General features: G+C 50.3%; 1 protein-coding gene across 3 annotated transcripts in view; it reads right to left on the bottom strand.

Annotated features, from left to right (window-relative positions):
* ADCY3 (adenylate cyclase 3) overlaps positions 1-20,580 on the bottom strand; it is a 60,409-nt gene extending 39,829 nt beyond the window's left edge. For 2 of the 3 annotated variants that reach the window (XM_066237474.1, XM_066237475.1), the window contains exons 1-2: positions 19,529-20,578; positions 18,230-19,080 (exon numbers count right to left, since the gene is read on the bottom strand). In XM_066237474.1, coding sequence (XP_066093571.1) covers positions 18,230-18,904 — 675 coding nt within the window. In that variant the 5' untranslated portion in view covers positions 18,905-19,080; positions 19,529-20,578. Of the gene's footprint in view, positions 1-18,229; positions 19,081-19,528 lie in introns of all 3 variants that reach the window. The other variant, XM_066237476.1, reaches the window with a different exon arrangement.
* Between the last annotated feature and the right edge of the window lie 6,657 nt (positions 20,581-27,237).

Raw genomic sequence — 27,237 nt, 5'->3', positions numbered from 1 at the left:
CTGGGCACAGACTTGTCTTCCTGGTCTCTCTCTGGTCCCACCAATCCACCCCCTGGTACCACATTAATCCTCCACAATTATCTTTTTGCAAGTACCACCTCCTGCTAAAAACCCCTCAATATCTGCTGACTGTCCAAAAGGTCAGGTTCAAATTCCTCTGGCACTCAAGGCCCTACACCTCTGCCCCTGAGAACTTTTCTAAACATCTCCCACAATTCCCTGATGTCGATTCTGTTAGCCAAGCCGATGTCCCCAGTATGTCACCCAGCAGGCACTCCTGACCTCAGCACACCCCGCAGCCCACACCTGAAGAGCAGTTCCCTCCCCGAAGAACCCCCAGAGGAAGCCCTGCCTCTCACCTCGCCACTGCGCGTGGGTTTTGCATTCTATGCCATTAAACATCCATGTTTGCATTACTATTTTTAAACACTTAAAAATGTTTGCCTTTGAGCAGAACAGGTGTGTCTATTATATCATACGCTCCACTAGGGCAGGGATAAAATCTGTTCCAGTCACCACTGGGTTCCCAGCACTTAACAAACTCATGGGACATAAGAGGAGCCCAATGACTACTGAGTGAAGGAATGACTAAATGGAGGAAGGAAGAAGGAGGAAAGGAGAGAGAGATGAGAGGGAGGGTAAGAGGGAAAGCGTAAATGCCAACGCCATGGGTACTGAGGCTTCGACCGCACCAGGCAAACGTCCCCCTGCATCCCCAATGTGAGAGGCACCCCCACCTGAAATACCCCCTTACACTCCACCCCCTGCCACCCTTCCCTCAAAACCTAGCTAACCTTGCCTCCTCCTCCGCCTTCCTTCCTTGATGCCCACTGGCCCATGATCATACCCTCCTGTTTCTTGCAGAGGAGATACGGGCAAGACAAATCACCACAGGGTTAGCTACGCACGCAGCCACACTGTCCTCATTCTCACAGAAACAAAGCAGCCAGGGCAGGGGCAGAAACACCACAGGTCAACACTGGTTCTCTTCTGAGGGAGGGTTGAGAACCATTTGTTTTCTTCTTTTTGCCTTATAACCTTTCTGTAGTAAATCTCCTTAAAAGGAATCTGAAATTTCCTATTGGTCCACTCACTTGGCCCACCCTGACCATGAGCAGACCTGAGGACCCTCCACAGAGACTCCCTCCTTCCAGGTGGGCACCCCACCAGAGCCTTTCTGTCTAGTCCTTGAGTGCACTGAGAACCTCCTCTCTGGGCACTTGTTTCTGCGAAACACACCTTCCCTCCCCCTAGATCACTGATTCTCAACCTTTCTAATGCCGTGACCCCGCAATACAGTTCATGTTGCAGTGACCCCAAACCAAAAAATAATTTTGATGGCTACTTCATAACTGTAATTTTGCTACAGTTATGATTCAGAATGTAAATACCTGATATGCATTATGTATTCTCATTGCTACAAATCAAACATAATTTAAACATAGTGATTAATCACAAAAACAATAATTATATACTGAGAAATATTTATTACTAATGGACCTCCTCACCTAGTGTATTGGGGCTACCATTCCGTAAATAGCTGCTTAACTAATGGATCTGTTTTTTCCAGATTAGTGGCAAGTTTTCTATATAGAACAGTGTGAACTATGTCATAGGATACACTGCAGTTTCTGCACAGCATGGTATCTTTCAGGGCTCTTTCACACTATAAAGCAGAGGTTTCTGTGGTGGAATCCACATCTCATTTACTTCAATGGGAGACCCGTCGATTCCGCAGAAGAGAGATCCCCTGTACGGCAGAAGTGCAGTTCCGACACATTTCTTCCTCTCCTGTTCAAGTCAATGGGAGGCCGCAGCAGATTCCGCTCAAATATAGAGCATGTTGCTTAATTTTTTCCACGCTAGAACTTTTCCTAGAGCAGAAAAATTCCAAAGGTGGAATCCGCCACCCCCAACAGACTGAAAGAGGCCTCACACTGAGGAATCTGCTGTGCGGATTCTGCAGTGTAAAAGATCTGCCTCCTATAGAAGTCTATTGGGGGTGGCGGATTCCACCTTTGGAATTTTTCTGCTCTAGGAAAAGTTCTAGCGTGGAAAAAATTAAGCAGCATGCTCTATATTTGAGCGGAATCTGCTGCGGCCTCCCATTGACTTGAACAGGAGAGGAAGAAATGTGTCGGAAACTGTCATTTCTCCGCCTCTTATTGAAATCAAAAGGAGGCTGCGGCAGATTGTGTGGTAACCCGAGATTCTCAGGAGCTCTCTTCCACAAAATCCACCGCACTCCCAATGAAATCAATAGGAGGCAGATTCAATGCCGAAAAAAAACAGCGGTTTCCTCATTCAGAATATGGGAAAATAGTGGGAGATATGGGAGATAATTATATATTGGGGAACAGTGTGAACTACATCTTATAGTGGTCTCTTATAGTATAAGACCGATGTAGTTCACACTGTGTAAATGTATGGTACTTTGTGTAAGTGTAAGCTGCTTTGTGTACTGTGTAATGATTACACACAAAGCACCTTACACTTACACAGTATTGTGTGTATGGTGTGTGTACTGTTTTTACATTATTAACCTTTTTTACATCAGCAGGCTGTCTCGCAGGCTCTCTTGGCTCTCCTGCCTCTTGCCTCTCCGACTCCTAGGCTTCTGTGCTCCAGGGCTTGCTGCACCTGCCCACTGATGACGTCAGCAAGCAACGGACACACGTAATGCGCTGCTATGGACTGTGGAGCGTGTCCCCCACCCCCACCCCTGCTTCCCCCGCCCCTTAGGCCCCGGAGGGATGATGCAATCACGTCTGCACATGACCGCAGGCATTCAGTTTGGAACGCACGTCCATAACGGCGTGCGTTCAAACTGAATAGCGCTGCTGCCGACGGTAGCTCGGCTTCTCAGCGGCTAAAGCCATCGGAAACATGTATTTTCCGATAGCTTTAGGCGACCCCTGTGTTTTGGTTGTTCGACTCCGGCCAGGGTCGCAGCCCCCGGGTTGAGAACCACTGCCCTAGATCTTCCAAGGGACCTGCTGGGGAGGTAAACCTCCCTAAGGTCTTCCAACAAGCCCCAAGCTCATAATCCACCTGCCTCTGCCCACCCCCTGCGCCCTGCTTGATGACATTCAGGAATTTGAACCACAGGTCACAGCCTCCAGGAGTGAAGGGAGAAGACACCCCCCCCACCCCGCGCCATCTGCTCCTTGACCTGTGCAATACTGTCAATCACTTGTCACTCATCATTTAGTGCCATCACTCGCAAAGAATGTCTGTCCTCTCTTTACCGACCGGAGTGGCTGTTACCCACAGACTCACCATCTCAATCACTCTGAGGAGCCTCCCCAGGGGAAGTAAGGGTGAGTCAGCTGGCAAGGTGACTGCAATCCATCCTGAGTGGTTCCAGGCTAGTCAGTGTGAGTATCATAAAAGGCCTCTTCTCAACCTGACCGTCCCTTACAAACAGTGCCACACGGCTCACTTGTTGTTCTAACTTCTCCTTGGCAGCCATCCACTTTCTTCCTTGTCCCCTCAAATGCTACCCTCCCTTCCCCTGTGAGAGCCACCTACTATCTTGTCCCTCTGAGACTGGACACAGACCAGTAGAGGTTTTCTCATCCTGGAAACACATACTTCCAAAGAAATCTAAAACCACCTCCTGGCTTCCTGACTTAAAAAACTTCCTTTCCGTTTTTGCCTGATTTCCGACTCACTGGACTTACACTTCTGACACACAAGGGTCCCATCTGGGTTTCTCTGCCCTTCTCCCCAGAGTGGGGGATGCACAGGTATTAGCAGCACTGCCAACGAGCAGTCTGCCCACAGTGGCACCTGCACCCCTCCCAGCTCACACCTGGCGCCATGCTTCCTCCCATGTTATCCTTCCTCAGTGGGTCCCAAAGACAATCTGTCCCAAGACAAATGACTACACACTCACACACACACCCCTTACCTCAGCGAGGTCAATGCTTGGGGCCAGTAAAACACAGCAGATAGAAATTGGGCTTGAATTCCAATTCCACCACCATCACCTATGGCCTTGGCAAGTCACGGCCACTCTAAGCCTGCTCCCCCCTCCATGAAATGGGACTAAAATGGTTCCTGCCTCAGGGTGGGGTGTGAGAATTCACTAACACTGCGTGTGTAAAGGACCCGGCACAGTACTGTGCTGAACACACAGTCTGGCTCAATCAGTGTTAGCTATTATAATTAGGCATAGTATAAACTCCTAATATTCCTACTGAACTCTATTCCCAATAAGGAGGCCGGCTTTCCTAGCCTCCTTTAACACATCATGCCATCACCCAGGAAGGCGATGAGCATCAGTGGTTCCCAACCCTGTCCATATATTCTAAGATTCCGCCCTCACACTGTGCCAATACACCTGGAGCAGGGCCAGGAATCAGTACTCTAGACCAGTGGTCCCCAACCTTTTTTGGGCCACGGACCGGTTTAATGTCAAAATATCTTTACGGACCGGCCTTTTGGGTGGGACGGATAAATGTATCACGTGACCGAGACAAGCATCAAGAGTTGAGTCTTAGACGAATGTAACAGAGGGAATCTGGTCATTTTTTAAAAATAAAACATCTCTCAGACTTAAATATAAATAAAATGAAAATAATATAAGTTATTTATTCTTTCTCTGCGGACCAGTACCAAATGGCCCACGGACCGGTACTGGTACGCAGCCCGGGGGTTGGGGACCACTGCTCTAGATGGCCTATCTTTATTTTTCAGTTCTACTGTTATTCTATCTTTATTCTTCCTTGGATAATTTCTGACCGGATATCTGCCATCATTCGTTTACCTTGGTAGCTACATAATATGTCTTTTTTCTTTCTTTATGGTTGTTTTATGAGTTTCTCTTTATTACTAGTAGTAAGTTATCTAATTATGATGTGCCTTGATGTGATTCTTTTTATTTTATCTGAGTTATGTTGAGCTTCTTGAACTGTGGGGTTTGTGATTTGCATAACGTCAGGGAATTTTCCTACCCTTATCACTTCAAATATTTTTCTGTGTTCTCTGTTCTTTGGGGTCTCCACCAACCCCCACCAAAGCCTAAAATATGTAGTCAAAGCTATCTCCAAAAGGACTCGAGGTCCTCCACCTCAGATCCCAAACTGCCTTCCAGCCTTCTCAGTTACTGTCCCACATGTCCAATTCTCCCTTCTCGCCCAGCTCCATACTGCCTCCTCCAGACCTTTCCTACCTGAGTCAGAATGACACCTTTTCTCTGTAGTTCCACACATCCTGTGTGTCACTGTGGCCCCCTGAGGGCTTGAGAATGGCCTTTCAGTCATCTGGGGATGAGCTCCACCCTCAGACCCAGAAGAGAGACATAGGACCCTAATTTTTCTGTGATGGGGCTATGAGTACTGATTATACCAAAATGTGCCTCTGTGACACTTTCTGGAAGAAGTTGAGCACACAGTATTTACGAAGGAGTGAGCCAAGCAGTGTCTCCCCTTTTTCCAAAGGGAAAAATGAGCCACAGAGCAGATTAAGTCAATTATTCTGAGCCAGAGGAAATGCCCTCTAAGGATCTACATTCTTAGATTAGTCTATCAATGTAGCCTCTTAGAGTTGGGGAGGGGAGATCAGTGGAGCCTCTGACTTCCTCCTTCCTTCCTTCCAAAGCCAGGGAGCAGGAGCAGGCAACCCGGTCCCAGGATACCGCACAGCTCCTGGCTTCAGGTCTCGGAGACCAGAACCCTTGCTGGTGAGGCCTGAGAGGCTCCAGGAAGCAAAAAGAATTACCAACATTGGGAGAACAAAAGCAAAATTAACCCTGCAACCCAGAGCAGCTCACCAGCAGAAGACCTGACCGCCTGAGGCCACCCCGATTTCACCCTGGCACAGGGTAAACGTCTTCCCTTGGCACAGAACTGCTGACTATGCCACGACCATCCCCTATCAGGTGCTTATCTCCACCTCCCCTTCCTGTCATTCTCCCATACAACCGGACTCATCCACCTCCTGCTTGAACAAGTTCCTCCCTCACCCGTCATCCCATAACCCGATGTCACTCACCTCCAGTGCCCACTCACTCCTCCCCCACCTCTCAGAAGCACCCCATCTCCACGTAAGTTCACGAAGCAGAGCCACACAGGACAACCCTGAACAGACCCTCCGTCTCCGATTCGCTGCACCTGTCACAGGTCCCCGCCCCCACCACACACAGGCAGTGTCACAGAGTTCTCCAACTCTCTTTTTGGGGCTGGAAAAGAGCACTGGCCTGAGGGCCAGAAGACCAAGGAAATAGACTGAGGCTTTGACACTGTCTCACTCTGAGACCTTGGGCAAGTCACTTCCCCTGTGGGCCTCAGCACCCTCTCTGGAAACACTCAAGCTCCAGGGTCACCCTTCCTGGCAGAAGCAGTGTGGGCAGCAGGGGACAGCAAGCCGCAGGAACAGGATCCTCTGGGATACAAACTGCAACTCATCTGATTTGTAAATTCCACTCAAGCAAAATGCACCAGTCTGGCACCAGCCAACAGAGACATTTTAGGGGGGGGGGGTTACATAGTAACAAATTAATAATAGTAACACTGGTACTCCAATAGAGCTCTGTGCTTTACTAAGTGCTTTCACTCATTGTCCCATACAAACTTCACCACAACAGGGTAAGAATGGGCATGGTCACAGCTAACCCAGGAGGCTAACAACAGTCTAAGGGCTTTACCTACAGAGGCTCATTCAGGGTCTCAGTTAAGGAGGACAGAGAGGGCGAAGCACGCTGACCGAGATCAGAGCTGCAAACGTCAGGTCCAGCCTTGGAGCCCCATCTTGTGTCTGGCTCTTACTCGCTGGGCTACATGACCCTCCGCACTTACAGAAAAAAAACCAAGCCTGGCAAGGTCAAATGTTTGCCTAGGACCCCAGCACCCACAGAAGAGCTGAGTTTGAACTCATTTCCTGTTCACTGACAAAAGGATGATGAAACAAGTAAAATCAGAAACACAAAGGCCCTGGTCAGATAGCGCAGTTGGTTACAGCCTCTCACACAGAGGTTGCGGGTTCGATTCCGTCAGAGTACATACAGGAACAGACAGATGTTTCGGTCTTTCAAAGGGAAGGAGGGAGAGAGGAAGGACAGAGGCCCAGCAAGGTTCCCCGAGCTGCCCGGAGCCCTGAGCGGCCAGCCCCTGGCAGGCCAGCTTTCCTCTTTACCGGAACCACCACCCTCTCTCTTCACCCTGCGAGCTCCCCTGTGTGATGCAGAGGCCTTTGAGAGCCCCAGGGAATAAACCACTCACTGGGGCCCATGGCTGCGGCAGGCGCCAGACCTAATGGCAGCACTCCGCTCCAGGCAGGGATGCGGCTGTCCTGTCGGCCCTGCCACCTCTGCCATCAGCCTGCCCTTCCTGCCCAGTGGGACCCAAAACAGCAGCTCGCCACTAGCCTGGCTCAGCTCAAAAAGCAGCCGCAGTAGCACATGAGTGGCCACCAGTGTAGACCTGGAACAGGACCTGTGGGCTGAGGGTGGAAAGGGCTGCAAGAGCTTTTCACCTTGGGAGGGAAACTGGCTTGTTTTGCTGATTTGCATAAACTTATATAAATCACTTCCCAATCCTAAGTATGCATATATTCATATCAATATGCAAATTCATAGAGAGCTCTCTGGAAGTATACACGCCAAACACTTGGCAAGAGTTGCCTATGGGAAGGGGAGCACGGGCAGGAAGCGGGATTTCACTCAAATACCCCATACTCCTGCCTCAGTCGAATTATTTCTTACAACAAGCATAGGTATGACATAGAAGACACACCACTTTTCATATCCACCTATCTGTAGAAAGGGGTCCAGTGTTAACAGTAAGTACCCTCAAGAGATAATATTGCGGTTAGTATTTTCCCATACAATTTAGTATGTTAAAGACTTTCCATAAGGAACACATCTGTTATTTTTATAACAGACTGAACCACCAGAAATGCGGCTGCCATTTTTTGCAGACTGAAAGTGGTTGAACATTGGCAATTTCATGTGCTCAACCCTATAATTTATGCATCAACATTCAACAAATTTTTACGGAGGGACTGCTCCGTGCCTGATCCATATCCTGGCCCAGATAATAATAATTTTTTTTTTTAAAAGAAAGGCCACAAATCAAACTGGGTCTACCTTATAGGCAGGACCCCAGTTACTCGTCTCCATATCCCCAGCACCCAGCAACTTGCACAATATGTATTCAGAGTCATTTGTATTTGGCTGAATGGAAAAATAAGTTAGTGGGTGGATGGAAACCAGAGGTCCAACAAGAGGCACACAATTGAAATTAGACATTCTAAGTCATCAACAAGAAATAAACTTTGGGTGATGGGTATGCAACATAATTGAATGACAAGATAACCTGGACATGTTTTCTTTGAACATATGTACCCTGATTTATTGATGTCACCCCATTAAAATTAATAAAAATTTATTTTAAAAAAAACCAAATACAGCATCCTTGCAAGAAAAGAAGGCAGACAGAGAAGGGGATGTGTCAGACTCCAGTTACCTTGACGATCACACGGCTCTGCCATGGAGAGAGGAATGCAGAAGTAACGGGGAAGGGAGACAGCATAAGGGATGTGCAAGCTGCAGGGACATGGCGTGGTCTGCAGGCCACCCAGGGGGGCAAACACACCCTCCAGCCATGAGGGCCATGTCTGGCTGAACGGTCCCAGCGAAGGGCTCCCCTGCAGCACCCACTGCCTTATGCAGCACATCCTGCCAGTCAGGGAACATTCCATCAGTCCCCACAGAGCTGACCCGCCACCTAGGCAATAGTAGGGTCCTCTGTATTAACTTGAGTTTTATGCACACTGTAACTCTTTCGGGAAGGCCTGATATCTAAACTTTCCAGGAGTGGAAGCCACCCTCCCCACCAAATCTTAAATTATAGCACAGAATTTATACACTTAGTATTTGTGTCTGCAACATGGTCAGATAGACAGGGTTCTTAGGACAGAAGGGGGGGGGGAATGTATGCAAAGCAGGAAGAGAGGCTCCTGGGCACCACAGGGCAGTGTGCAGCCAGCGGAAGGGCCCAAGGTGACGTGAGAGCCATAGACCATGTCACCTGAGGACTTCCTGAAAAAGTGAGGTGGTCTAGGCAGGTGGGTGAAACTTCCTCTGAATAAACTAGACCCAGCATGGATGCCGAGAAGCAGAATGGAGCTCAAATAGAAGGGGGGGGGGGGGGAGCACAGGTCAGTGCCGAAGCTCTTGGAACAGAAATTCCAGATTAGTCAAGACCTCTCTCCCTCTGTCAAACCTACAGACCGCACATGTGCAGCTGCCAGGGTCCTCTCTGAGACTCAAGTGAAACCCATATCTGCTTCAACTTTTAGAGTGTTTCCCAAGAGTCAGTGTGCTTAGTCCAACACCTGCTATATCAGTTGTGTGGTTTTTTTGAGACTGCAAAATAAATATAATCTCAACAGATAAAATATGAGTGCAAAAGAACAACAGTTGTTATTTCTAAAAAAAGTAAAATGTGGTTGGGGGGAAGGGTGTAAAGAGGGACAAATATAAGATGACAGAAAATGATCTGACTTTGTGTGATGGGTATACAACATAATTAACAGTTCAAATGCTATAGAAATGTTTACCTGAAACCTATGTACTCTTATTAATCAATGTCACCCTGTTAAATTTAATTTTCCAAATAAAATTTTTTTGAAAAAAGAAGAAAAGTAGTGAATATTTTGGAAATTTTTGATAAATATGAGTAGCTAAAAGAAACTACTATTGAATTAGAAGTGGGCAAGACATCAGCAAAAATAGAAAAGTCACAAAAATCTAGGATTCTATACCTAGATTATTTCCAAGTGACTTTTAATTCTCCCTCCACTTGAAGGAAACTGGAAATGACAGGCAACACATTCTAACTACAAAGGAGACCACAAGGAACACCAGGGCACCCAGACCGAAGCAAAGAGCTCTCCCTTCAACAAAAGGTTAGAAAGTGATGGTACAGATAAACGTTTTCAATTAAAATAAGCTATCTGGCCTGACCAGGTGGTGGCGCAGTAGATAGAGCATGGGACTGGGACACAGAGGACCCAGGTTTGAATCCCTGAGGGCACCAGCTTGAGCGCAGTCTCATCCAGCTTGAGCATGGGCTCACCAGCTTGAGCGTGGGGTCATAGACATGACCCCATGGTCTCTAGCTTGAAGCCCAAGGTTGTTGGCGTGAGGCCAAGGTTGCTGGCTAGAGTAAGGAGTCACTCGCTCTACTGTAGCCCCCCGGTCAAGGCCCATATGAGAAAGCAATCAATGAACAACTAAGGAGCTGCAATGAAGACTTGATGCTTCTCATTTCTCTCCCTTCCTGTCTGTTTCTATCTGTCCCTCTGTCACAAAAAATAAAAATGAAATAAGCTATCTGAAATGCAAATTAATATACGTATGTGCAACTTTTTGTGTGATTCCTGGGTTTTTATTGACTTTTTAAAAAATCTACTCTCTTGACTTTTAGTTTACATCCAGTTTAAAGCACCCATTTACAGTATGTTTTGATGAGCAGTATTGACAAGTTCATACAGCTGTGTGACTACGTCTACTATGCCGACATGGGACCCTCTCATCGCCTCAGCATGTTCCTTTGTGCCCCCTCTAAGCGGCCTCCCACCCACAGCTCCATTAGAGCTCTTACCACATTTTGTCGAGGTCATTTGCTGACCATTACCTAGCACGGTGGTTTTCAACCTTTTTACACTTGGGGACTGGTGAAAATAGAATCTTAGGAGACCACTAAGGCAGAAATCACCCTGAGCATAAGCAAATTCAACTAAGATCACTGGGTCATTTTCATACTTCAGGGTGGTGAACTCTTTCACGGACTGGCTCAACACCTCTGGTGGACCTGTCCACAGATCAGCAGTTGAAAAACACTAACCTAGTGTTTAGTTTTTATTCCCTTTTTCTCATAAACAGTAAAATTCACTCTTGGGGGTATAGAGTTCTACGCATTTTGACACAGTTGTGTGACCACTACCACAATAATTTAACTTTTTGCTTGAACTGACCAACTACCTTTCTCAGTCTCATCAGATAAGACTTTGACTGAACATGAACCTGGAAGACTTGGCCCTGAGACCATCCCGCCTGCATCTGCACTGTGTCCCCCCGGCACCTGTGTCCTCCTCCACGTGTCCCTCACTGTGTCCCTCCTCCACGTCCTTGCCCACAAAATGCGTGAGACAAGAGCATCCACTCACAGAGTAGGTATGAGAACTACATGATGTAACAAAGAGAAGAAGTACTTTAAAGACCTATGCCCATGTTATTTGTAACTGGTTTTAACAGTCTTCTTAACCAAGAAGGTTGTTCTGATGGAGAAAGTGAGTCCCCAACCCCTAGAGAAATAGAAGCAAAGACCAGAGCGTGTAGGATCCCACCGCAGGGCTGTAGCGCTGCCTACAGGGGCGACCGTGAGCGCCACAGTCCTTTCCACCCCCAAATCCAATATCGACGGTCATGAGGGGTGCGTCACTCACCCTGATGAAAAGGAGCAGAAAGGAGGCCACCCAGGAGCAGGGGACACTTACCACAGCCCTGTGGTCCCCACAATTCACAATAAAGGAAACACGCTGCATACACAGCCCCATTATCTGCCCTCATGGAAGAACAAACACAACATTCCTCCAGTCCAATCATTCCAGAGACCTCCCTACCTGCTACCTAACTGTAATTCACTCCTCCAAAAATAAAGAATAAAAGAAAAAGGTTGAGAGGCCATTGCCATGATGAAAAAAAGGACAATCTGCATCAAAAGTATTCTTTGTCCTCACAGGGAGGACGTCATCTGGAAAGCACACTCTCCCTAACGCAGGGGTCCCCAAACTGCGGCCCCCTGAGGCCATTTATCCGGCCCCCACCGCACTTCCGAAAGGGGCACCTCTTTCATTGGTGGTCAGTGAAAGGAGCTCATTGACCATCTCATTAGCCAAAAGCAGGCCCATAGTTCCCATTGAAATACTGGTCAGTTTGTTGATTTAAATTTACTTGTTCTTTATTTTATATATTGTATTTGTTCCCATTTTGTTTTTTTACTTTAAAATAAGATATATGCAGTGTGCATAGGGATTTGTTCATAGTTTTTTTTATAGTCCGGCCCTCCAACGGTCTGAGGGACAGTGAACTGGCCCCCTGTGTAAAAAGTTTGGGGACCCCTGCTTTAACGTTTATAAGGCAAAGCAAAATGATGGCCCAGCAAAAAAATAAAAAGGAAGGGATGAGTGTGAGACGACCCAACCAAGGGGCCCTCAGGCATTCGGGACGTGGAGCTGCTCTCCCTCCCTGGGGGCTGGCCCAGGCTTTTCTAAAATTCCTCCTCATCACAGCCAATAGCAACGACGACGGTGACCGCCAGAGCAAGGGGCAGTTCTGGTGCCAGCTGCGTATCAGGCCCTGCCCTGTGAGGCCACACACACCTGTCCATGCGTCTCATCACTGCCATTAGACCATTCCACAGAGGTGGAAACTAGACCAAGAGATGCAAGAACGTCCCCGGGATCTCACAGCTGGAAAGAGGGGAGCAAGGGGGGCATTCAAGACGAGCGACCACGCAGTCGGCCCTGCTGCCGACTCCCGAAGAAGGAAGGCCCCTTCATGGATCTGCAACTGTAGAGGTCAGTGGGTCTGAGACAAGACCCTTGACTGAAATTAGGAGGCAGTGTCCCAAATACTGCCCAGAGAAAGCAACATAATATTAACAACACAACCCCAATTTGGGCTTTCTCCAGAGTGCTTAATACCGCACCAATGACAGATAACTTGTAACCGAGGGTGGGAGTTTAGAAAAAAGAGTTGAAGAGTGAGAATTTGCACTTTTCTGACAACTGGGGGAGGCTGTGTCTAGTCTCCATCACTGGGAAATGAGCCACGGGGTGGTGGGTGGGCTCACCCAGCCTCGGCCTCGGCACCATGCAATGCCCTTGGCTCAGATTCCCTTTCAGGAAACCGCTGATTTGGTTCCTCAGGAACTTGTTGCAAATGTGCGCCCAAGAACAGACCTAGTATTCCCTCCCTGGAAGAGTGGTAAGGTCCATCTACCATCGTCAGGTAGGCGAGCAAGCCTCAGGCTTATGGGTCAGTCTTCCCCAGGGCCCAAGCCCCTTGGGTGAAAAACTCAGCCTTCCAGGGGCCACCAAGGAGCTCACCAGGGAGCTGAGACAGGCCGTCTGTTGCCAGATCTGTCTCAGCTGACACCAAGTTCCATTCATGGGGCCCCATCTTGAAATGACGTGTGCACAATAATTTGAGCTACAAAACAAACAGTATTGAATTATAACTCAAAAGATAAACTAAACATTCTGAGTCCACTCTGAAATAAATGGTTGAATCAACCAATAAACAGTGAAGACTAAACAAAGCTCCAATGCAGAAGATTCCAAATAATTACATACATGCTCTGCCCTGAAGGAGGTGGAACACAGCTCCCTAAGTGTGGGCTGCACACAGTGACTTCCAAAGAAGATAGTATGAAGACGAGGAAAAGAAAGTCACTTCGCAGAGAAACCTGACAAACATCAGCTCAGCCAGCTGACCGTGAGTAACATCAACAGTGTTCATTCACGCTGATAACAAGTACCACACTGATCACATGTGATGAGACTGGTATTTCCTCTCTGTGGTCTTCGTCCCCAAATCCATCACCCCAGTTTAATCATGAGGAAAACATCAGGCCAGTATCAATGCAGGGATATTCTACAAAACACCTGGCTAGTGCTGCCGTCCTCAGTCTAGAGGAGCCCAAGGAGGTATGACAACCAAATGGAATAAGGTATCCTGGACAAAATCCTAGAAGAGAAAAAGGACACTGGGCATAAACTGAGGAAATCTGAATAAAATATAGACTTTAATTTAAAAAAAAATAGAAAGAAATGACATGTGAACAACAGACCACAACCATGGAAACCGTCATACCAAGTTTAAATCCAGTCCTCTTCCACTGAGGTTTCTAGTGGGGGCGAAGGGTGGGGTGGGACTTGTTCTGAAGCATGTCATTTTCTTTTTGTTTACAACAAAGAAAAATGTTCTCAAAGAGAGGAGAGGAAAAAGCAAAGAAAAGGTTTCATTACTATCAGAGCAAATTTCTTAGGAACCACAGAGAGGAATGTTGCTGGAAGAAACGGTCAAAAACACACACAGAGGGAGGAAGAAGCATCAGACGTACAACAGCCAGGATAGAAACAAGGAGACGCAAGGCTCAGGGGGATTATATATAAATTAAACTATATATGATAAATTAATTAACTAGAAGCAATCAAATGTCCTATAGAAACAGAACAATTCATTATAGCACATGTAGCCAGTATCATATTCTGCAGCCAATAAAAGTGGTGATTGTGAAGACCGATTTAAAATACAAAGTCTGATCTATATCTAAGAAACACAGGGGTAACACAAACACAAAGGTAACATGTACAGCTTTGTAAAAATTTTCACAGGAAAAACCAAAAAGAAATACACCAAAAAGAAAAAAACTAGTTATGGTAGAATTATAGTACATTTTTTCCTTGTTTCCAAAGTTTCTTTATAAAGCAATTTATAATTGAAAGCATTCTTTAATGAGGGGAATAAAGAGGCTTTTGAATGAGGAGAAAAAAGAGGCAGTTTGTTACACAAAAAAGAGGTGAGAAAAAAGAATAAATAAACTTGGTCTGATTCATTCACAGACCAAAGATCAGAGATGGTTTGTCAAGACAAAGGGCAATAAAGAAATAAATATCTAGCATTTGCCCAGTATTTTATAGTTTGTATAATAAAATGTCTCTATATACGTTATCCACCCCTCCCCTACCAGGTAACAAAGTAACACTCCTGTGCCCTTGTTCACCTTCTAGAACAAAGAGCAGCCAGGCCCACACCTGAACCCCCAGCCCCTCACCTCCATTTGTCTTAAGTTTCCACAACTCAGAGAACCAGTAGCGCAAACACCATTAGACCAGGGCTGCGTACTGCTCCCAAATGGCCTGCCCCCTCACAAGCCACCTGGAACAAGCAAGAGCCAAGGTAAGATGCAGCAGCAGGAATAGGGCTCAGGCACTCCATGCCGGGAACAGCACTCCATGCTGGGAACCCTGGAACCACGGGGCTGCTGCTCCCAGGTGCTGGGTCCTAAGCTCTATTTCCTCTTCCTGGGAAACCCCTCAACCCTTCTATGGGGTGGGGTGCCCAAAGAGCCTTTCTGCTATAAAGTTATACTTTTCAGGGGTGCCTTACCCCTAACTTGCCACATCCTCATTTCTTCAATGGTTCTGTGAGATGCTCACGGGTGTGTATGAGTACATGCAAGTGTCTCAGGAGCAGCCACTGGCCACAAGAATGCTCCACACCATCTTGGCTGCATTGTTTCCCTACCCCCATCTTCACCTCTATCTTCACCCATCACCCACTGCCTGGTCCTGCTGCTCCATCACCTCGTCCCAGGGCAGTCTGGGCAGTAAAGAGCAAGCTGTGCCCTAACAGGCCTGGTGCCAGGACCCAGGCACTGGGACGGATGTGGAGACACCTCGCCAGCTGCAGCTCACCCCTCCTGTCCCCCAAACCCCACAGCACCCCAGCCCCAGGCCAAGCTCACCTCCCCCACAGTCTCTGACTGTCATTGTCTGATCCCTGCAGTCCCAGACCCTGCAGACTGAGAGTTCTGATACTTGTTGCTCATTAATATTCACTCGGTCAGTAATAAATGAAGCCCCAGCAACACCCCATCCCTGACTACACCCGCTCTATTGGTACTCACCTGCCCACCTCCCATGAGGAGAGCCCAAGACAGGCTGTGTGCTTGCCTCTGACATGGCAGGCTGCCCTGAGGCCTGAGTCCCTCTCTCTTTCCCGCCCAGAGCCAAGTATGGGTTGAGTGAATGGAGAGTGCAGAGGAAGGTCACCTGGACACTAGAAATGCTCTTCAGTGCTGGTGACTGTGGCAGGAAAAGGACACACAAACCTCCGAAATCTAGTGTCTGCTTCTAACTGTGAAATTGGGTTCATCCCCACTGACCCAGGAAGGACTCCCTGGCTGGAGCCAATAGGTGATGGGAGAAAAGAAAGATGACAGGAGTCCGGAAACAGGAGACAGGAGAGAAGGGAGATGCTGGCATCCGGAGAAAGTTCCTGACATTACCCTGATGCAGAGAGGTCTGCCAGCCCTGCCCCCTCCTATCCTTAATGGTGCCCCATCCCGGGTAACGCGCACCCCGGAGGAGCAGCAGGCTAGGAGTGACACTTCCTTCCAGAGCTGAGGGAGGCGTGTCCAGGTGTTCTTCCTCCCAACAAACAGGGCCCCAGGGGGGCTTCGTTCCTACTGTATTGAGAGACCCAATGAAGGGTCACCAACTTAAGGAAGGCTTTGGTGGGTGGGCCTGGGAACCCAGGCACCTTTTGAAAAGTCACATTAGTCCCAAACAAGTGACTCAGAAACTTCTGGAACGCAGCCCACTAAAAGCTGGGACCTCCTGCATTCTGTATCTCAGGCTCCCAAACAGACCTTGAGAGTCCCCCCACCCACCCTTTCCCAAGCCCACATCCAGGGCACGGCTTCCATGTCAAGGCCATGCTCTCCTGGGACGCTAACATGGCTATTCTGGATTTTTCTATCTTTTTTCTGTTTCTTCATCTGTTTGGGTTTTTATTTCTTGGCAACACCCAAAGGATACCAGTAATCATGGGTTCAAACTCTGGGCTCCAGTGGGAAGAATTTGTTTTGCTCCCTTAATAGCAGCAAAGTATATGGGAAATTCACGCAGCCCAGGGGCCCTGGCAGTGAGGAAAGGGCCCGAGTGGCTTCAGGACAAGGTAATGGTTCAGAGTCTGACCATCCAGAGTCATAGGAATGCCTCTCACCACTCTCCCCAGATGGCTCCCACCAGTGGGCAGAGGCACCAACCCAGAAGTCATGACAGCAATGGCAGGTTGTCACCTTACATGAAAACACCACTGGGAGGAAAACAAAGGGACCCGTCAGTGTGCCTGCACAAACCCACATGCACCTGCAACACTGACACACACAAAGCTTCCAGAAGCCATAACGGGAAAACAGGGAGAATCTTGGCCCAAAAACTATTAAAAAGTTAAAACAGAGAAAATCCTGTGTTTTCCTCTAACTGAGTAGGAGGCAATGGCATAGCCCCACAGGATCCTTGCATCAACCACCAACGGCACCACTGGGCACCCATAGAATCAGCTCTGAACCCCAGGAGACAATGATAATGGCTTTGGCAAAGATGAGGCAGCAGGGTGACGTAGTAGGAAGAGCACTGAACTGCAATTGAGTAATGGACACTCCAGCCAGATGCCTGCCATGACTAGTTATGTGGCCTCAGGCAGGTCACTTTCCGTCCATGTATAAAATGAGATAGCAGACAGCACACAACTGTAGAATTCACTGACACCTATCCCTGTGGAGTCCCCCCAAGGGGTTACCAGATAATAAACTCAGAAGGTGAGAATTGTACCCGCCACTCTCTGCAGCTCCTCAGCACTCAGCCGGGCTCTTGGGACCTGCTTGAGCACAATACTGTTCATTAGTTAAGTTGAGGCTAAAACTCCAGTTCCAGCAGAAGGCATCCTCCACTGCCATGGCTGGCACCATTGTCCCTATTTGTGTCCCCACACCACACCTTCTTTGGGAGACAGATCCCATCACCTAACTGCTCAGGGCACCCAGACCTCCCAGAAGCAAACCTGGATCTGTGACAGTCACACCAACCCCCCACGGCCCTCAGGTTTTCCAGGACACTTTCACCCACATTTTCTGTGAACATTTTCTTGACAACATTGCGCAGGCAGACACCGCCCACTTGACGAGGGAGAGCTGAGTCCACACAAGTCAGTCACTTGCCAAAGCCAGCCAATGCCAGTCTAGAGACCAGAAACCAGAGGAGCCTCTTCCCCCACAAGAGGTCTTCCTGGCAGAGGTCAATGGCAGGGAGTGGCCAGGACAATGCTGCCTTGAGCCCAGGCCTAGGCGGGCCTTCCTGCCACCCACTTGAGCTGGACACAGGTGACAGAATGGCCTTAAGGCCCCATGTCCTGGCATCCTCCAGTCCCTACAGCCAAGGAGACACACTCTAGTGCAAAGTCAGGGCTTGAGAGAGAGGTGGTCCTTCCTGCAGAAGCAGCTGAGAGCCCCAGAGGCCCCCAGGACACATTCTGGCTGAAGGACAAAAATGATGATGCTGTCTCCACCTTCAAAACAGGCACCACCGTGGCTGCAAGCTGATGGGAGGGGAAGCCCAGGGTGACACTGAAGGCAAAGGTGGGACTTACCTCTCTCAGCAATTGCCTCCCTTTCAGCCAGTTCTGTTGCTGCTGCACCACAGTGACCCCCAGAACGAGCGTGTGCACAATACAGGAGACCACAGAGATGACGACAATGGGGCTGAGGCTGAGGGGCAGTGTGATGAAGAAGGAGAAGACAAAGAAGGCCAGCCAGCCCACTGTGTCGCTGGCTGCGTGGGCATGGGTGAAGTTCAGGCCCAGGTATGAGAAGATCTGGGCCGTTATGAGCAGCCACAGCAGGTAGGGTACCACTTTCCGGGTGACCCGGTCAGAGAGCAGCCCCTTTTTGCAGAGTAGAAAGACGATGATGTCCAACACCAGTCCGATCCCGGCCACCACGACGGGAGCCAGTTTGTCGCTGGAGAAGACCACAGTGCACATGACCACCACGTAGCAGTCGAAAAGGGCTGCGAAGACCACTAGCACCAGCAGGGTCTCATGGCGCTGCCTTTTGAAGTAGGTCTGGTACAGGTTCTCCAAGGACTCAGGCACGAAGGTCAGTCGCATAAAGCGAGGCAGGCAGAGGCAGGACCCTGAGTTCCGCACAGAGATTTCATGGGTCCGGCCCACCCTGCGGTCAGGGTCAGAAGGCAGGCTGACCGAGTACTCGGCCGAGTATTCAGCCGAGTACTCGGGGTCAGAGAAACCCTGATTCCTCGGCATCCTGGCTGCTGTCTGCTTCCACTAGCCCTGGAAAAGTGGATCAGGAACTGAAGGGCTCTGGAATGGGCCACCAGCTACCAGGGCTCTCCGAGACCTGGGGAAGGCTGAGTGCTGGCCACGATGGGCAGGAATGCAGAACGGCTCTCCAGGGCACAGGTAACGCTGATCATCTGGAACTTAAAGGACACCTCTAAGTAGAAGCAGCTCCCACTGCCTACCTGTGCTTTCTCTATGACCCACCTTACCCCTCACAAAAAACCAATGCTACAAGAGGCTGCGGAACCGGGCCTTCTCCAGCCATCTCCCCGCTCTCACCACCACTGACCACACACACTTAGTTCTATGCACCCACTCAGTTTCCTGTCCTTGGCTTGCCGAGGGGCCTGGCCACCCCTCCGCCCCTCCCACCCAATCCCTTCTCTCCCAATCCCTGACTTCCTCGCCTGAATCTCCTCCAGGCCCATGCCTTAGCTGCAACGTGCCAGAAAGAAGCCGGAGCCATCCTGGGGATTCCTGAATCTTCCTTCTGTTTACTTCCCTTTCCCACCCAGTCCCTGGCGACTCCGACTGCCCAACCTCCAGGCACTGCGCACTCCACAAAGCCGGCCCTACCCCTGCGCTTACCTGTTTAGGAACTCGGGAGTCGCGCGGTCCGGGCCGGTCCTCGCCAGGCTGCGGGGCCGGATCACGCGTGCGGCGGGCCGAGCAGCAGGCTCAGCGCGCCCGGGGGCTGCTCCCTGCGAAGTCGCGCCGCCCCGCCAGCGCCATGGTTCCCGGCTCCCGGGCGACTCCTCCGCCGTCAGGCCCGGGAGCCCGCCGGGAGACCCGCAGGGCTACCCCTCGACATCCACAGGCGCCTGGCCGCAGGAAGGAGGTGGCGACGGGGACTGGAAAATTCCGGCCGCCTCCCGCTGGGGTCGCAGCTCGCGGGGCCGGGCCGGCGTGCGCAGCCGGACGCCTCCCTCGTGCCCCCGGTGCGGTCGCGGCAGCACAGTTAGGGGCGCACCCGGGGCCCTCCCCGGCGGGAGCGCGGGCCGCGGCCAGGGAAGCCCGCCAGCATCCTCTGCCGCCCGCGCGCCGAACGGGGTCGACCGACTCCGGGTGCGGCGCGCTGCACCAAGTCTCCGCGCGGCGCGGGCGGCTCCGGGGCCACGTGCGCCCCAGGCCCCCGGAGGCGGGCGGCGCCTTTCTTCCTTCGCTGCCCCCTCCCCCGGTCGCCGCCCTCGCGGCAAGTGCGTCCAGGAGTGGTGGGGGCGGGGAAGGCGCCCGTCTCCGGGCCTGGGACCCGTGAGGGGGTGGAGGAGAGCAGGAGGAGCGCGAGGCGAGAGTTGGAGGTGCCCGGGTGGCCCTGCGCTCCAGCACCCGGCGGCGGGCTCGCGGCGTCCGCTGCGTGGAAGCGCCGGGGTGGGCGGCGGGCAGGAAGGATGGACGAATCAGCACCCTTCCCCGCGGGCTGGCTCTCGGAGGATGAAAGCCCAGGGCGTGCCCTCCGGCAGGTGAGGCTATCTTGGGGCACCCCCGTAGCCCTCTCCGCCGCTACGGCTTCCTTCCGGCGGAGAGAGGCCGGGACTGAGGTTTCGGGACAGCTCCCCCGCCGGGCGTGCCAGGCCTGTGTCCCCGCCCACTCGTGCAGCCCAGACGCCAGAGCGCGGGGCCCCAGCTTTCTGCAGGAGGGCCCGCAGCTGAGCCCTGTTTTTGAAGCATGGGGATAGGAACGGCGCAGTAAACACGTAAAACTGGAAGAGGCCGGGCTTCAAAAAGGTCTTGCATACTTGACCTGTTTTCAGATGTGTCTGTATTTACAAATTCTCCTTAAAAACTCAAATGCTCCTTTGACTGGTTAAGCTTATCAGTCTCTTACACCATAGTATAAATTACTTTCTTTGGCTTTGACAGAACACTTTGCCAAACACAGGCTTTAGACATTAAGATAAAGGGAGAGGAAGGGGATGGATTGTATTGGCTTAAAAACATACTGACGGGGCAGGGGATTACTGAGGACAGTTACACACATTAGGGGATGGGCTCCCCTGTGTAGAACTGAGGAAATGGGTCAGACAGGAGAGAAACGCAGCCCTCCAGGCTCTGGGTGGAGTTGCTGCCTGGAGCTACTACGTGTCATCCTGTCATCCGTGAGTGCCCTTTCCAGAACCTCGGGCATCAGCTCCCATCCCTCAGGGAATGGATCCATCAGAGGATTGATCCTAGTACATCTGTTACCCTGTCCCTCATACTCATTATGAAAAGCTGCCAACCTCAGCCCAAACTTGTCAGGGCTTTGATTCGAAAGGTGGGGGGAGATGACCTCAGATACTGGAGGAGGGTAATTTAAATAAAGCGGCACTTTCCCCATTGTTTTGTCTGGATTCCAAACATTTATTTTTTTTTTAATTTTATTTTATTCATTCATTTTTTTAGAGAGGAGAGAGAAATGGAGAGAGAGACAGAGAGAGAAGGTGGGGAGGAGCTGGAAGCATCAACTCCCATATGTGCCTTGACCAGGCAAGCCCAGGGTTTCGAACCGGCGACCTCAGCATTTCCAGGTCGACGCTTTATCCATTGCGCCACCACAGGTCAGGCCCCAAACATTTATTTTTAATTGTTACAATGTTAAAGGAGGCATGATTTTTATTTTTTAAAAAGGGCATGTATTAAAAGGAAAAAAGCTGATAAATACTGTTGGGGCCTGTTTGGGCACAACGGACACCCACAATGTATCCTCTGATTCTCTCCCCCTTTCCTGGCACACCTTAGCTCCTGGGGTCCGTGGGTTTCCTGCTGGGTCTTCTGCCATCACTCATGCCCCCCACCCCTCGCTCCACCCCACTATGAAGGAGATGCCTCTGGTGGAAGCCCCGTTCTCCTGCCCTGACTACTGGCCTCACTGCTCCACTCTGCCCTTCCACAGGCCTCTTCTCTTTACTGTGGGCACCTGTTGGGCAGACATGCGCTGAGAGCATGCAGTGGATACTCAGCCTGGCCAGACATCAGGAAAGACCCGAGGAGTGACCTAGCCCCTGCCCTCAGGACACCTGCGAGCTCTGCCAGGTTACCAGATCCACCTACAAGACAGGCTGTCAGCTGTGTACAGGTGGCAGTAAGAGGGGACCTGAAACGGCCTTTCAGGGCTGGAGGGAAGGATCTGATCCTGTGACTCGAGACTCCCGACAAAGGCTCAGAGCAAGAAAGCACCCCAAGCACATCCCCATTTCAGCTTTGCATTCTGGGTAATAGCCATGACCCTTCACTGTGGGTACGAGAAGGACAGCGGCAGCCCTCACTGGGTCTCTGTGGGAGCCAGAGGCTACTGAGTAAATATTCCAGGCCCTGCCAACAGAGGGAATCAGGGAAAATACAACTAAACTACTTGGAAACAGGCAGCCAGGCACAAGAGTCTCATCTGTCTCACTCAGCTGCTTCTCCAGGACTGGCACCTAATAGGTACTCAAAATAGTCATTGAATGAACAGATGATTGCCCTAAGAAGAAATGGCACTCTGTAAGCACTGGCTATCCCTGAGGGGAGCAACAGGCCTTATTGGTTGATGCTGAAAATGTCCTGGTCCAGGAACAGTTAAAAATAACCACACTCAAGCGAAAAGGGTGGAGGTGCCATCAGTTTCCAAGCTATACATTTTGTATTGTGATCTGAATGACTGGCATGCATGACTTTTGCAATAAAAAGATGCTGTAGATCCATCTTTAAAACACACACACACGCATACACCCTTGTAACCTGGGACCTTGAATGGCTACATGAGTGACTTGCCTATGAGGTACCCTAAAGTGAAGACAATCAAGGGCTTGGGTAGAAGCTTGAAAGGTGTCCTGAACCCACACCACCCCAAGATCTGCTCAGATAGGATACATCTTTCCCAAAGACATCTTTTGTTTGTATGGTTTGAGACTAGAGATAATTGCTGAGAATGACCTGTTATTATTCAATAGATAAACAAGAGTGATTTGCCCGCTGGGGAAATGTGGCTCCTGACTCCAGCAAACAATAGATCAGAGCAGAAACCTGGTGTCCTGGGAAAAGAGAAGTGGGAAGAGCTAAGATCATTGGCTCCCCTAGTGCTGCCCCAGGAGAGCCCTGATTGGGGCCTTAGCTGAAAACAAGAGTTGGAGACGGAGGGCCGGTGGTTTAATTGGCAAGTGACTCGGGAAGAGAAGACAGGAAAGCAAGTGGGTAGGTGTGAGGCAGAGCAGTCACTGCTGTGGGCAGTGGGGAGCCATCCCTCTGAGGCCCTCCAAGGAGCCCCAGAGAAGTCACCTCAGAATTTTCCACTGGAGCTAGAAGAGGGGAGTATTCGCCTACCTGCTTCCTTCCCCCACTGGTTAAGGGTCACCAGCCAGGGTGTCTGCTCCCCAGGGCTCCCACGTGTGTGCAAGCTTCAGGGAGGTGGGGTGGTGGCTGTCTGGGCAGTGCCTCCAGGGTGTACCTGCAGCAGGGACAGTGTAGACAGACGGCTGAGAGGGTGGCACACGACACTCAAATGTCCCATACAAGGACCAGGCCCCTCGTCGACTCCAGCCAGCTCAGAGGGCTGGACTGTATCACCCAGAGGAAAGACATGTGGCGCAGTGGAAAGAGCAGGCCCTCCTTAGCGAGGAAACCCAGCCCTGTGCACTGGCCTTGATGCCACGTGGGACCTCAGGCAGATCATTCAGCCTCCCAGACTTCAGTGTGCTTATGCTGTGATGACATAGCGCTAACCCCTGGACAGGGTCATTGGGAGGAAGAAGGGATTAATAGGAACCCAAGTGGTTGGCAAAGCTCCACAGAACAAGTCAAATGGAAATTACTGTCCATCTCACGGCTGGTTCCCTGAGGGGCTCTGGCCATTTCTGACACACACAGGGCTGGCTGGGGTGCCACCTCCCTCAGGCTCTCTCTGTGGTTCCGCTGTCCCTCTGTCTAGTTCAATGTCTCCTGGTGCTTCTGCCTCCAGTTTGGGTCTTCCTGACTCTGCCCGGGCCACTCGTCAGGCCACTGTGTGTGTATGTGTGTTTATCATGTGGGAGGAGGGATGTGTGAGTTTGTGAGTATTATATATGAGGTTTTTCGTGAAATGTGTCAGTGTGTGTGTGTAATCCATGTGTAATTAAGCATGTGTACAATCAATGTGTATGATCAGGGTGCACGTAAGCATGTGTGAGCAGGTGTGATGAGTGTGTGTGCACACACTCAGAGCACAGCCTCACTCACCGCCCTGTCCCTTGCAGATCCAACTCTGTCCCCCTTCCTTCCCATCTCCAGCTATTCCACCCATCTGCACAGGCCTGGGCCCATGCCCCTAGGGCACAGGGAAAACCTTATCCTGGGCTGGGTAGGTTTCTGGGTCTGTCCGCTGCTGGAGCCAATCTCAGGAGCAGGACCAGGCCCCCTGTGCTTCCTGATGGGTGAGAATGAGTGTTAGCTGTGCCCATTTACTGGGAGATCCTGCCTTCTTGTATAAGGTACTACCAATGTCCCTGGTTTTTACAGATGAGGAGAAAAACTAGGGCCCAGACATGTGAGGTAACTGGCTCCTGGCCCCACAGCTAGGAGGAGGCAGAGGGAGGGTGGATTCCATGTGCACTGACCACGCACAAGTCCGGTTGAGCTCAGGAAGCTTCCTTCCTCTGGTCAGCTACTGCTTCTCCAACCAATGGGACACTGTGCTCTTGGGTTAGCACGGAAACCTGGAGAATCGTGGCTTTCTGGATGTTAGAGCTGAGATTCAAAACATCCTTCTACTCCAGCCCAGACCTGGAAACTACAGCCCAGACAGGTCACACTGGGGGAGAAGAAGACACACACCGATGTGTGGAGTGTGAAGCAACGTGTGAATGCTGAGTAATCCTGAAGCCTCTGAGGAAATGTCACGTTTCCAAAAGCACTCAAAGCGGGCCCTCCGGGAAGAGGCACCATAGAAATATGTGCTAACAAGCCCAGCCCAGCCTGCTGGGGATAAGGAGGAGCAGAAAAAGGTTCTAGAATAACAAGACAAGGCTGGAAAAGGTCCAGGTGGGAGGAGATGGAGCTCCCACCTCCACTGTCCTTCTCATGGGTGGAAAGTCACCAATGCCCAGAAGAGTCAGGCTGAGACCCCTGGTGGGGGGTGATGCTGGAGGGGCTTAGAGAAGGTGGGTGAAGACCCCCCCCCCCAATGCAGAGAAAAACAATTACCATCTTAACAGCTGCTCCTCCCCTCTGCCCCCATCTCAGAAATCAGCCGGGACCCTGCCTTCCTCTCACCTCCCCTTGCCCATTCTCTATACCCCAACCGGCGCAACTGTTCTGTATCCAAACCTAGCCTTGTCCCTATTTTCTTTAAAAATCTGGTCACTAGCTGTCCCTGTCCTGGAGTAAGAAGACTGCTCACCTCCCCATGTGCTAGGGGATTAAACAAGAAAATACCTGTAAAGTCCTCCAATGTCACCTTCCCTTTGAAGTTGTCCTCAAAGAACTTAGCCATTTTTACTTAGAGACCTGTAGTGGGTTGATTAGTGGTTCCAAAAAAAAATAGGTCCACGTCCAAATCACTGGAACCTGTGAAAGTGATCTTACCTGGGAAGAGAGTCTCTGCAGATATAATTAAATTGTGGGTCTTGCGATGAGATCATCCCCAATCACCCGGATGGCCCTCACTCCATTGACAAGTGTCCTTTGGAGACATAGGCACAGAGAAGGAGATGTGAAGATGAAGGCAAGGTGGGAGGGATGTGGCCACATGTCAGGGAACGGCTGGAGCCATGAAAAGCTGGCAGAGGCGAGGACGGTTCTCCTCTTAACCTCCAGAGGGAGAGCAGCCCTGGGACGGTCTTGATTCTGGACTCAGGCCTCCAGAACTGTGGGAGAATAAATCTGTTGCTTTCAGTCACCCAGTTTGTGGTAATTTGTTATGGCAGCCACAGGCACCAAAAATAGGATTCAACCACATGGTTTCTAAACCCATACATAACAATGCTAGGGTTTGTTGTAATTTTACATAACTATTAAACTCCCTTCCCCACTGGACTTTGAGCCCAAGGTCTAACCCTATTCACCTTTGTACCTGGAATGCCAACCCTGATAGGTTGTAAAAAAAAAAAACTTGTTGGATTTAAAAAACAAATGAACAAACAAAAATGAATCTCTTGGACCCTCTCCCCCAACCTTAGAGCTTCTTCAGTTAGGATCCTGCACCCCTGGGGCCACCCCAGGACGTGCTAGCAGGTGACAAAACCCACAGAACTTCGCAGTTATCCCAGACTCCAATTTCGCTTGAAGTAATCTTTTTCCTCTTTGGAGGGAGGCTGAGTTATTTAACTGGTAATTTTAATCGCTATTCTTATTGTGAAACCATGGGGGGTTGACTGTGGACTGGAATACACAAATTTCTGTGTGTTCTAACGTACAAGAGAAGACTGCAGGAAAATGGAGACATGGTGGTCTCTGTGGATCACACCCCAGATCTCCTTCAGGGCTCCTTTCCTCCGTCTGCAGAAACACAGAAGCAGCCCAGGGTCCACACACGACACTGGGACCTGCCCTGAGTCCCCCTCTGCTGCCTGGACCTCAGCAACGAGCTCCGCAATTCTGAGCACACTCTTCATGTCCTTGTCACTTTGAATATGCTGTTCCCTCTTTCCAGATCTCCCATGCCCTCCTCATCCACCTGACAAACTACTGTTTATCCTCAGAGTCCCGCCCCATGTCACCTGCTCTGTGAGGTCTTCTTGATCCCCAGGCAGGGGCGGCCCCTTGTGGACCTGCTGCAAGCACAGCCTGCTCATCTGCCTCCCACGGGTGAATCCCTCAAAGGTGGACAGTGTGTTCTCGCCCATCCTTCACCCTGCTTTATATTTCTCCATAGTATGTTCTGCCTGAAGTGAGAGTGTACAATTGTTCATAAACTTTGTTCCTCTCCCCTGGAATGTGAGTTCAGTTGGAGAACAGACCTAGTCTTGTTTTGTTTAACTGTGGATTCCCCTGTGTGTAGCACCAGCTTAGCCCACTGCGCATGCTTTCCTTTTCCACAGCTGCTGAAACAGACTACCAGACAGTGTCTAGACAAGGTACGTTTACTGCCTCACAGTTCTGGGGATCAGAAACCCACGATGGAGCTCACTGGGCCAACATCGCAGCATGGGCAGGGCCTTGTTCCTTTCTGAAGAGTCTCTGGAGAACCTTCCTCCTTCCCTTCTGCTTCTAGAGACCACCCATCTCCCTTGGTTTGTGGCCCCTTCTTCTGCCTTCAAAACCAGCGACGTCTGGCCTCTCAATGCTGCACTAAATGGACCTCACAGGTTAAACAAAGAGATTGTAAAGCATCTTAGAACCTGTGAAAAGGTGCAATAGAAGAAACT

Source organism: Saccopteryx bilineata, chromosome 6 (genome assembly GCF_036850765.1).
Source record: "Saccopteryx bilineata isolate mSacBil1 chromosome 6, mSacBil1_pri_phased_curated, whole genome shotgun sequence".
NCBI classification, from domain to species: Eukaryota; Metazoa; Chordata; class Mammalia; order Chiroptera; family Emballonuridae; genus Saccopteryx; species Saccopteryx bilineata.
The sequence above is the reverse complement of the archived record's forward strand: the minus strand, read 5'-3'. Positions and strand labels throughout refer to the sequence as shown.